Raw genomic sequence first — 12381 nt, 5'->3', positions numbered from 1 at the left:
CTGAACCTCCCCTGGTGCAACCTGAGGCCATTCCCTCTAGTCCTATCACTGGTTACCTGTAAGAAGAGGCCGACCACACCTTTCAGGTACCTGTAGAGAGCAATGAGGTCTCCCCTGAGCCTCCTCTTCTCCAGACCAAACCCTCCAGTTTGCTCAGCCGCTCCTCATAACCCTTGTGCTCCAGGCCCCTCACCAGCTTCGTAGCCCTGCTCTGGACACATCGAGGGCCTCCATGTCCTTCTTGTACTGCGGGGCCCAAAGCTGAGCACAGCACTCAAGGTCAACACTTTTCATGAAGTTAACTTTAAGACAAAAGCAGTTGGTCTCACAGGGCTCATACCCACCAGTACATTTGGTCTGTGTGTATGTATAGTTTATTCAAGGTTTCTGCCACTTTTTTGGTTTCGGACAGCACCAAAACCAGCTTTTCTCTGAGGTTTTTGGACACCCACAGTCCTGGCAGCTCTGCTAACTCCTCGTAGCAGCATTTCCTCAGGGCGGGCCTCAGGCCCAGGGGTGTTTCACCAGCTGGGTGTGAGCAGTGTGAGACACGAGGCCTGTCCTCTGCCCCCTCAGTTTTCTGTCCAGGACCTGCTCTGACAGGATGAGCCACTGCTCCCATGGGGAACTGCCTGCTGCTGGGGTGGGTCAGCCCTAATTACTACAGCTCATCTGACCAGGGTTAGGTTTGTCATTTATTTCCCCCGGGAGCCTCGGCAGCGGTAATCAGCCTCCCACCACCCTCCTTAAAGTGAAGCGGTGTTTATTAGAGCAAAAGCGTGTATTAGGAGCTGATCTTCCTCTAAAACAGGCTCTCTGCTCAACACCCCAGCCACACTCACTGCACAGAGGACCTGTAGTAGATGTGTCTTCTCCCAGAGATGCTCAGTGTCAGTGCTCACCCCCAGCATGTGTCTAAATCTCTCCATGCGGGCATGCAGCAGGAACCACGCCGTTTTGATCTGCTGCCTCCCAGCGTTGGCCAAGCTACATCAGCAGGTTTTCAGGATCCTGTTGTGCTTCAGGAGTTACCTGGAGGGCATTGCTTGGGAAGCTGTGAGTTGCTTCTCACCCAGGGCATGCTGAGTTCAGTGTGTGCCTCTCCCAGCCTGAGTCGGACTGACACAGCCAGAGAGCTTAGGCTGAGGGGAGCACTGCGGGTACACATCCCTGTCCTGATCACATACAGACACACAGCTGGAAACATGCAGTTATGAGGCTATTGGTGGTTTTAGGGGATTGCACAGCTGTGCCACAAGCACTGAATAAGGCCCAAAAGAGAAGTACCCTTTGCTATTTTCCTATCCAAAATGCCCCTGAGCAAATAACACTTGATACACTCCTGTGCCATACAACAGTCCTTATTTACAAATGGAAAGTCTTTGTTGACCCAGCAGTTTCTTTATGTCCCTTGGCATTGATTTTTGAGGTTTCTACTGCCTGCTCTCCCTTCTGACCTCCCCTCCATCCTGTCTGGGAGCTCTGCTTTCTGTCTCCAGTTGCCACTCACCACGTTTGAGCTGAGTGCTGTGGGAGGAGCGGGGCTGTCAGCCACCAGTTCTGCCCTGCTCCTGGCCCTCCCCTAAACACCACTGTGAGAACAGGAGTTATGTTAAAGAAGCTCTCAGGGGATCGCCTCATATGTAGCCTCCACGGTTCGTTTGCCATGGATCAGCCTGCCTGCAGTCTTCTAATTTTCGTTTTCTTAATTGACCCGAGCAAAACATCTACTTCTCTGAAATGCTAGTTAGATAATGCAGTCTTGGGCTCCAGCCCCAGAAGTCCTTCATTAACAAAAGTTTCCTTGAATTTCAAGTCTTGGAATTTGACTGTGCCAAGGCCTCAGAGCAACTTGTTTGCTAACCTGCTCTTGTTTTCTCTTCAGGGAATTCCTAACGAAAGCTGGAGGTTGACCAAGATTAATGAGCGCTACGAGCTGTGTGATACGTACCCTGCCATTCTAGCTGTGCCCGTAAACATTCCCGATGAGGAATTAAAACGAGTAGCATCTTTCAGATCAAGAGGACGCATACCAGTGAGTGCAACAAGAGAAGCTTCTTTGATGTGGTTTAGTTACATACCTTTGGGCCATAAATAATGCCAAGATAGAGCTGAGTGGATTCCAGGGACCAAATAAATGGTCAATGGATAATAAAAGTGACAGCAGCATGTTTGAGGAGTTAGAAAACAACATTATCTGCTGGAACTACTGTTGTGAAAGAGATGTAGACTAAACCAAAATGAGGAGATAAGATAACTTAGCACAACCCAGACTGAATCTCAGTTCCGTTCCTGGGAAACGCAGAGTAGTCCTGTTTGGTTGTTGACATTTGTCTGGCCTGCTCTTACTTTCAGGACAGAGGAATATTAGGGATACTCGTTGTGAAAATGCTTATTAAGTCAAACCAAGACAAATGACATCACTATGATGTTTTTTTCAGCAGTAACAGAAAATGGACTGTTTTACTTCTCAGCCTTACAGAAAATTAGATCTGTTCCCAAAGTGCTTACATTTTCTATGCTGTAACATGGAGAAAGACATAGCCCAGTGATTGTAGCGTGAAAAGGTGTGTTTGTGACTCATACAACAGTGAGAAAACGTTCAGACTTAAGCCTATTCAGTCACCTCTTGTTTGTTTCAACTTTGGGAAGGTAACCAGAATGAATAAGTACAATAAGTTTCACTCAATCACGATTTAATGGATTCCAGCCTTTTGGAACCAACTAATGTATGGCAGGGTCCCAGAGCAAGCCATTGCAGGTAAAACACTTCACTGGTTTAATGAATCCATATTTTCCCTCATTTCTTTCTCATTTGTTTCCACAGGTATTGTCATGGATTCACCCAGAAAGTCAAGCAACCATCACTCGCAGTAGCCAGCCAATGGTGGGAGTGAGTGGCAAACGAAGCAAGGAAGATGAAAAGTACCTTCAGGCCATCATGGATTCTAATGCTCAGTCCCATAAGATCTTCATATTTGATGCAAGGCCTAGTGTGAATGCAGTAGCCAACAAAGTAAGCTTTGTTTTTTTTTTCTTTCCTTTGTCAAAAGCTAGGAATTTAGAGCACACATCACACCAACATTTCAGATCATTCCTCAGGATCACAAAGGGTTTTCCACTGAGGATACATCCACGCTGATCTGATCTGCTAGGTAAGAGATTTGCTAGACAAGATTTTCTAGGCAGTTTTACCCCTGTACTGGTAGCAGTAGATGTCAGCATGACTGCTAAAGGTCCATTTGGATTAATCCATAAATCAAAATGAGATTGGAAGGGGAAAAAACAAGGTGGCTGAAAAAGACACAGGCTACTGAGGTCAGTAGTATCTGCCAGAGAGACTCTAGCATGCTGAATCATCTACGTCACCATCCTTTACTCCACATAAGCTGAAAAACTGCCTCCTCTGGCTGTACCAGACTCTGTCCTTGCTAACCCTGAAGGGAGCAGGAGATGTTCAGCACATCTGAAAATAAGGCATCGTGATCTTTAATTTCAGAAGGAAGCTGGGGTTCTCTAATGGCCAGGAACATCACTGTGTTCTTCCTGCTGTTGTGTTTCATGCAGTCACTGTAATCCATGTTTTAATGGTAGAACTGCTTTGCTGCACTAATGTTGAATTATTTTTTACTTTCCCACTACTTAGGCAAGGCAATTAGTGTGTGGGATATACTCCTCTGTAATAGAATGGTAAATTTGTAAATGACAGAGTAGTGAATCTAATGAGCTAGCAGCTTGAATGGGGAGAAATGATAATTACTGAGAAAAAGAAAGCTTGTAATGTGATATTATCCAGTAAAAGTTATAGCATTCATTACTATTGCAGGAAAGAGAGACAAAGTGTGTCCATGTACATGTTTGTTCTCAATTGTAAAATAAATCCAATGTTTTCTGCCTGCTTTAGATAGCATAGCCACGGGGGTATTTTGCCAGCCGATCCCTGCTCAGGACAAACTACTGGGATCAAATATCAAATATGCTTTCACTTAGCTAATTTTCTATGGATTTTCTTTTTCTTCAGGCTAAAGGAGGAGGCTATGAGAGCGAGGATGCCTATCAGAATGCAGAATTAGTGTTCCTGGACATTCACAATATTCATGTCATGAGAGAGTCGCTGAGAAAACTGAAGGAAATTGTGTATCCCAATATTGAGGAGACTCACTGGCTGTCTAATTTAGAATCCACTCACTGGCTCGAGCATATCAAGGTATGCATCCACTGGATGAGGCTGAGTATTCACAGGTTTCTACCAGTCTGTTCATTGGAAAATATTATCCAGAGCTAACTCCAGTGACAGACTTTCGATTAATAAGAAATTTCAAGATTAAAAATGTTGCTTTTAAATAGGAAATTTTAAATTTACAAATCCACAGTTTCCTGGAATGGGGAATTTTGAAGAGGTTGGAAATAGAACAGGAGAGGGAGGTTTTGAAATACTGAAAGATGGTGTTTTCAAAGTGAAGTGTGTTCCTGGGTAATGTGTAATCATAAAAACCCTTGGTAGAGCACAAGAGTCCCAGAGTTTCCAACCTGTTTACTCTGGGATTCGTGGCATCCTGGTGTTACTGCCTGGCCCAGACCAGCAGGTGTTGGGAGTTCTGCCCTCTCAGCCTTCCAGGAATCCAAGCAGAATCAGAATGACCAGGGCGAAATAAATGTTCTGGCTTCTACAAATGTTGGCTTTCAGACTAAGCTCTTTCCAGGTCACACTGTGTCTGCCTGTTAATGCAGAAAGGAGCCAGTCTGCTTCTTGAGCAGTTGCAAAGCGATGACCGGTTGTTTTCATGTTCAGACACAGAATGCTCCTGGGCTCAAATCTTCACCTGTCCAGACACTGAGCATAGTGCTGGGGCTCTTCTAGAGTTGTGCCTGCATTGTGGTTTAGATATGTTGGCAGCTTGGTAGAACAAAAAATGTGTTCACCAATTTGCTGTCCTAGTTATGAAGTAGTTGGAACTGCTTTGCCATTCTCCTTGAGGCAGATGGAGCCCTTGGTGTGCCCTGTGTTGTCAGTAGCCATTTCTCACGCATAGTTTCTGTTCCAAAGAGATTTTCATAACTTATTTTTTTTTTTTCTCTTGTCCTAGCTCATTCTTGCTGGAGCCCTTCGGATCGCTGACAAGGTGGAGTCAGGGAAGACATCTGTGGTTGTACACTGCAGCGATGGCTGGGACCGGACAGCCCAGCTCACTTCCCTCTCTCTGCTCATGTTAGATGGCTACTACCGAACCATCAGGGGCTTTGAAGTACTGGTGGAGAAGGAGTGGCTGAGCTTCGGCCACAGGTTTCAGCTGGTGAGTTACTACCCCTTGGATGGGACTGAACAGAAAGTTATTGCCCACCTTGAAATCAGAAGGATTTCTGCTGGTAGTAGGCAGGGGACCACTTTTTTTATTTTGTCTGTCTTTTTCAGTTCAGTCCATTTTCTGAAACCACTTGGACACTGTCATCTAACAAATGCCTTGGTGTTGAAGACACTGAGGATTTTGTTGGTGGCCTTGATCTCACATTTTCTTTGGGTACATTTTGCTTTTGAGGAGGCTTGCTAATTGTTCAGGCAAAGGACCAGCAGCTTGAGTAGTTTGTGGACGAGTGCCCAGAGTCTTCAGAGGGGCAACTTTGTCAACCTGTGGCTTGGCTGTTTGTTACCATTTGCGTTGATGGAAATTGGGAGGACACTTAAATAGTATTCTTTGTCTGTGTTCCTGTCGTGTTTTGCTCATTGCTGTTCTCTTGTGGTTGTTTAATTTTGGCAAGGCCTAGAACAAAGTCTGTTTACAACGTAGGCAACAGCAGTGTGCTCAAATGCTGTTCTCCACTTCCAAAGAAGGCAGGATAACTGAGGCACCATGTAACTAAGGGGTCAGCATCAGCAAAACTGTTACCTGGTGTTTGAACTACGAGCATTTTAGCTTCCAAGTCTGTAAAAAGGAGATGGCATCGATTTCCTCTGCTAAGAGAACAGTGTTACAGAGGAGTTGGGGATTGCTCTGTTACTTACGTGCTCTTGTTCTGTCTTTGCACAGTGCTGAGGGCTCGCGGGTAATACATGCCAGCAATGTACTATCCTAGGAATAAGGAATCTTGCCTCATGCCTTATCCAAGGCCACACAGCTGGGGCTGGAGGCCTACTTCTGGGGCTCCTTTCATAATTGCCTCTCTGGAGGTGGCAGGAGATGGGCTGGGTTGCTGTTTGTACAGGGCTTGGAAGCTGCGAGGTGTTGCGTGATGGTTATCACCACACGCTGTGGCTGTAGGTAGTGGTTGGATCCAGCACACGCTCCTACTGCAGTAGCCAGGACAACAGCTGCAACCGAAGCAAAAAGCTTTTTTTTTTTTTTTTTTTTCCTCCTTCTGAACTTTAGCTATTAACTGAAATCAGTGCCAGCATAGCATCTGGAGCCTCTACTCAAACAACTCTTGTTTTAATTTCACATGGAAATATCCCCCTAAAGAAATTTCACTTCAAAGACTAAGGGAGTAGCTATCATTTACTCCTTTACCCACTAATGAGGACAAAGCAAAATCAAGATTCATTTGAACCTTCTAAGAGCTGTTGATACAGGCTTGGGTGACAGAGGTGAGGCCCCCACCTTTTCCCCATGAAGCCCTGAGTGACTCCTGTTCGTTGTCCTGCTCTGTTTCAGAGAGTTGGCCATGGAGATAAGAATCATGCAGATGCGGATCGCTCTCCTGTCTTCCTCCAGTTCATCGACTGCGTCTGGCAAATGACAAGACAGGTAAATTGCTGGGTGGCACATGTGTCCACAAAGCTAAGGTACATCTGCAGCCAAACACGTTGCTCCTCATTCGTGCTCGAGTTACAGAGCCAGGAGCCAAGTTCCTCACTCAAAATCAGGCATGTCAAAGGCATAGTTTAGGAGGGATCCTGTATGGCTGGTGCGGGTTTTTATCCCTATGTGTGTGGGGCCTGGGAAATCCTTATGGTCTGCTGTGATCTCTGTGCTGTATTTTGAAGCAAATACCAGCAGTGATCAGGCAGTTGACTGAAAAAATCAGGCTCATTATGGACTATAACAGGTGAAATGGGGAGTAAAAAAAGGATCCCACTGTACATGAAGCCGTACTGTATCCAGGCAGAGAAGGAGGGAGAATTGCCTTCCTCAGAAGTCACGTCCCCTGTGCTCTCCTCAGAGCTCTGAGGAGCCCACGTCCTGATGTGCAGCCGGTGAGGCAGCAACCAGGGCAGTCTGGGGAGAGAAGGGTGTTTTCCGAGGGAGGAAGGCCTCCAGCTGGCCTCTCCGTCTCCCCAGCACATCTTGCACATACACGCCGTGCGCTGCGTGCGTTCCTCCTGCCCCTTCGTGGCGCGCCAGTTCTCCCTGTGACGTTTGATTGTTCTGTGTGGTACCTCAACAGCAACCACAGCCCCATCCGCACAGCGCCATTCGTCCTGCTGCTCGGTGGTGCGTGGTGCCTCCCTCTGGAGAAGCACTCTGTTGGGCACACAGGTTATTTCCTTTTGGCGCCAGGGAATTTTGGTTTCTTTTTATGTATTATTTCACATATGCTCCAGCCTTTTGTCCATGGCCTCGTTGCATGGTCTGTCGTAAGGGGCAGAACAAGCTTCGACGTGAAGCAGCACTGAGTGTGTGTAAACACAGCGGTCAGACCCTTCGGACCTCTGGCTTCTGCTCAAAATTCTTCTCTGCACATGTAAAGCAGCTTTCCAAGAGAGACTCTTGCTCCTGGAAGGAACAAAATGATACCAAGTATCCAGACAGCCAGAGAACAGAGACAAATCCTGTTTTAGTAATGAGACTAAGACCACAGAGTGGGAGAATTTTATTTTATTTTATTTTAGGCGATTTACTGTTTTCTGTTTTTGTCCGAAGTTTCCTACAGCCTTTGAGTTCAACGAGTACTTCCTGATAACCATCCTGGATCACCTGTACAGTTGTTTGTTTGGGACGTTCCTGTGCAGCAGCGAGCAGCAGAGAGTGAAGGAGGTAAGGCTGCTTCTCTCCAAGGTGAAGGTAGGGTGCTGCGATTGCTTCAGCTGGCCAGGTGTTGCCTGAGAAATTGTTTGAGTCCTCAAAGCGAGTCGTAGGTGCAGTTCTGGGTACTGTGTCAGCTGCTGTCAGCCGGGGATTTTACGTTTCAGAGCACCACCATTCCCTTCTGGACAGGTCCACTCTTCTCAGCGTGGCCTTTGGCTACTTGCTGCTGGCTCAGTAGCTCCTGGCATTTCCCAACTAGCTAGAAATCCAGTGTTCCTTTGTACTTCAGTTTAGTTTAATCTTCTCTGTGGAAACTGGTACCTTTTTGCCCCCCCTTTCCTTGATGTGGCCCCTTTAGCAGGCTGCTCTAGGTTTGTTGGTGACCAGCTCCCAGGGAGCTGTGTGTAGCTGTGTACAGCCAGATACATTCAGACGCTGCCCTGCTCAACGCCAGCTGGGAATCAGAAGGAAAGGGAACAGCACGGAAAGGGAACAAGCATTCTCTCTCCTACCTGAGGACAAAGCATTTTATCACTGAGAGGTTGCAGCCCAACATCCCCCAGGACAGCGCTGTGTGGGCTTGCTGTGATGGTGTTTGACAGCTCACCAGTTTAAAAACTAAACTGAACTAAACTTACTGCTGTACAGAAGCAATGGCATTATTCAGACGTGAAATCAGAGTCCCTGTTTCTCTGGAGTCCACGGTGATTGAATAATTGTGATTTCCAGAGATGAAAACCTGCCTGCTGTTTGTGGCTTTGGAATTTTTGCTTTTTGTTTTTTCTTCTAAGGCCTCAGCTTAGTGAGGTACTTCATCTATGAAGCCCTTCAGCTCCGGTTTCACTGGGACTATTCACAGGCCTAATTACTCCACTCCATCAGGGCCTGAGTCAAACGCGGTGGACGGTTTTGTTTTTTTCCTCTTTGCCCTCCAATTCCATACTCCAGCAAGTCCTCCCGGAGCTCTTTAAAGAGCTGAAGTTTAACCAAGGCGCTGAGAGTTCACGCACCAGTTCTGCAGTGTCCCCTTTGCTGCCCCAGTGGCGATTCCTGGGCTGTACTGGGAGCTGGGTGCTGTGCCAGGGCACATGTGTGTGCCTGCCTGCAGGCATCCATGCGCTTCGATTACAGAAACCACATCAAAAGAAGAGTGCTTTTTTTTTTTTTTTAAGCTACACGAAAGCAATCAGATCTGTATTAATGACAGGCACATGTATACGCTGTTGTAAGCACTCCTAAAGCTTTTGGAGATAAATGCTAGCATTTGTATGGGAAATAAAACCTCCTCTGCCCCTCCTGTTGCAGGGCCTTCCGAAAAAGACTGTGTCGCTTTGGTCTTACATCAACAGCCAGCTTGAGGACTTCACCAACCCCTTGTACGTCAGCTACTCCAACCACGTCCTCTACCCCGTGGCGAGCATGCGCCACCTCGAGCTGTGGGTCGGCTACTATATCCGCTGGAACCCCAGGATGAAGCCACAGGTACCAGGCTTGTTTCACTTTCTTCCAAGGATTCTGCTTTCCTCTCCCTCTGTGCTAGTCCTAATGCTGTCGTGGTGGAGCTCCAGGCCTTTAAAGCACGAGAAGTAACGTTCAAACTTAAGCTGCCACCACTTACATCTAAAAACAAAAGCCTAAGTTCAATGGCATGCGAATTCAGAGCAGGATTTCAGCTGGCTGGTGCTTGGCTGGAGATCGCCACCTTGTGAGATCTGCAGGAGCTGAAGCTGCTCAGCAATTTGTAAAATAGTTTTGAGGAGCAGCAAAAGTATCCAAGTGTCTCTACAAAAAAAAAGAACACACCTAAAGACCCAAGACTTGTTTGGGTATCTGAGCTTTGGGGCTGCAATTAGATTACTAGTGGAAGGAACCTGCTGCTTGTTTTATGTGCCTGCAACTTTGGTAACAGCAGAACTGGTTTCTCCAAGGCAGGCACCTGAGATGAGCAGTCTGAAGATGGCTCTAAATGCTTAAGTTGCTTTTACATAGAAGGGAGACAAATTCTGCCTCTACATGTATATCTTAACTGAACTTAGCAAAATTTTGCAAATCTGGAGCCCAACAAACACTTTTCAGTACTGTTTAACAGCCAGGGCTATGTGAAAATACTTAGAAAAATTTATATTGCTCTTTTTACCCAAAGCTCTGAAGTTGTGGCTGGGCTGAGATTCCAAGGCCAGTGTCTCCCAGAAACGTGAGATCAGAGTTCTGTAATTTTCATCTTTCAAACTAACCTCTTAAGTTTTGTTTAGCTGCTGTTAGTGTAGCTGCATGCATTGGGTAAAGTACAAGTATCCCCAAGGTACTGCTGCGTGGTTCAACTTCCCACATCCACCCTTCCCTCCCAGCACTCAGCTCCGTGTTTCCTTGCAGGAGCCTGTCCACAATCGCTACAAGGAGCTTCTTGCCAAGCGGGCTGAGCTGCAGAAGAAAGTGGAGGAACTGCAGCGAGAAATCACCAACCGCTCCACCTCGTCCTCGGAGAGAGCTGGCTCTCCCGCACAGTGCGTCACCCCCGTGCAGACTGTTGTATAACACTGACTGTTTTTTTTTTTTGCCAACTACCTTCCCAAGACCACCGGGACAGCTTTTCTGAAACCCTCCGGATTCCCGTTACGGTGTCTGGGAGACACCAACCTATTTATTTATTTCTCTCCAGGATAATTTATTAGTACTGTAGCACTAGAGGAAGCTTAAGCAAAAACAGAGGAACAACTGAGGCCCCCTATGCAATTAACCTTCTCAGTGGCTAGGTAAGGATACGAGCTACTTGCACTTGCCACTTAAAAGAAACCCAGAACTCTCTTTTGCTCACTTGTGTTGGAAATCACTTTACTTTCAAAAAGGGACTGTGTGCTAGAACGAAGTACTATGTAGGAAAAATGTCTACTCAGGAGTTTGAAAAAGCTCCCTGCTAAAGGCTTTGAATCTTTGTCAGAGCCTTGAATACACCTGTGTGAAGTCATGAAAGTGTGGTACTAACACCTGCATAGCAGTGCAAGGGGGTTTGCCAACACACTAAGAGTAGTGCTAGAAGCCAGAACATACCAGTTATTTTTCCTTTGACCTAGATCTAGGAAGCCATGTAATGATGCCTTATTTAAGAAAGGGCATCTTCTACCCAGAGAAACAGTGGTAGAGGAGCAACCTCCATGACTTAACTTTATAGGACTATGTTTACTTCCATCTTGGCAACTAGATTTTTGCTCATGGTTTACATGGATCATGCCAGGGTATAAATTAAAGCACCTTCATTCCTGAGGGATGGAGCAGAGCAAGGCTCCCTCGGTGCTTCCTGCAGCTCTTTGTTCTCCAGTGCCTCAGCCACAGCAGGAGGAAGGTGGGGGGATGCCCAGGGGCACACAAACTGCTGGGAGCAGTCATTTCATTTTGCTTGGGTAAGCGTAATTAGCAGCATTTGTGCTTCTGTGCAGGCTCATAGTGGCATATTTAACAGAAAATTGAGTTATTTAACTAATAGAAGCAACCGTATCAACCAAAGAAGCCTTTTTGCCTACACTGCAACTGGTACTTCACACCACTCTGGTAGACTAAACAGCTTAGCTGGTTTCTGAGCCCTAGCATTGAAGTCTTTTTCCTCATAGCACCCTTCAAGAATTAGTGACACCTGACTAAACTTAAGTACAAATTCAGTTTTAATACAAACTTTTATTTTAGAAGTAGTGATGAAAAACATCTGGTGAAACCACACCTGCTGCATTGCTTCTCAGACACAGAAATAAGGGGCTGTAGGTGGTAGGGCTGACACTGTCACAGCACATCTGCAAGGATCTTCATTCACTCCAGGCTGCTTCTCACCTCTGCAAGGAAGGAAATCATGCATGGCTTGGGCTGGGTCCCTGTGCTGCTCATACAACAGGGTCCCACACTGTGGGCTGCTGCTTAATCTGCTCATCAGCATGCTTTTACTCTTAGCCTTTCTCCCAAGATCGGTATTTTTGAGAGGGTAGAAGAGTGGACAACTCACAGATAAGGAATTGCCTTCCAAAAGCCACATTCCACCTACGGAATGACTTCCAGCTGCAGTCTATTTCTACCTGCTCTGCTGCAATCAACATCTCGGTACTCCGAGGGAAATCCACTGCCACCTTCTGACAGAATGACTAACAGCTCGTGTAGCACTACTGCGGTTGTACAGGGTGGGCTGAGTTCATGGCTTAATAGTGCACAGAACCCCCACAAAATAGCTTCTGAAGGACTTGAATTTGCTTTAAGGTTGAAGGGCAGACGTGCTCTTATGTACAATCACTCTAAGACAGCTCATAGCATTATTGTCTATTAGCTAATTGGCTGTGTGTATATGTTGCTTTGTTTTTTTAATGAAGGCTGTTTGGTTTCTTTGACACTAATAAAAATAGCTAAATGGATTAAGTTCTTCTTGGACTCATGTTTTCAGCTC

General features: G+C 46.3%; 1 protein-coding gene across 3 annotated transcripts in view; it reads left to right on the top strand.

The window, feature by feature from the left end:
- Positions 1-12349, top strand: part of MTMR2 (myotubularin related protein 2) — a 63515-nt gene extending 51166 nt beyond the window's left edge. For all 3 annotated transcript variants that reach the window (XM_068669598.1, XM_068669613.1, XM_068669606.1), the window contains 8 exons: positions 1886-2035; positions 2828-3016; positions 4022-4207; positions 5088-5294; positions 6648-6740; positions 7857-7970; positions 9267-9443; positions 10335-12349. In XM_068669598.1, the coding sequence (XP_068525699.1) occupies positions 1886-2035; positions 2828-3016; positions 4022-4207; positions 5088-5294; positions 6648-6740; positions 7857-7970; positions 9267-9443; positions 10335-10496 (1278 nt within the window). In that variant the 3' untranslated portion in view covers positions 10497-12349. The remainder of the gene's footprint in view (positions 1-1885; positions 2036-2827; positions 3017-4021; positions 4208-5087; positions 5295-6647; positions 6741-7856; positions 7971-9266; positions 9444-10334) is intronic.
- Positions 12350-12381: the final 32 nt, after the last annotated feature.

Source organism: Anas acuta, chromosome 1, assembly GCF_963932015.1.
Source record: "Anas acuta chromosome 1, bAnaAcu1.1, whole genome shotgun sequence".
Classification (NCBI taxonomy): Eukaryota; Metazoa; Chordata; class Aves; order Anseriformes; family Anatidae; genus Anas; species Anas acuta.
The sequence above is the reverse complement of the archived record's forward strand: the minus strand, read 5'-3'. Positions and strand labels throughout refer to the sequence as shown.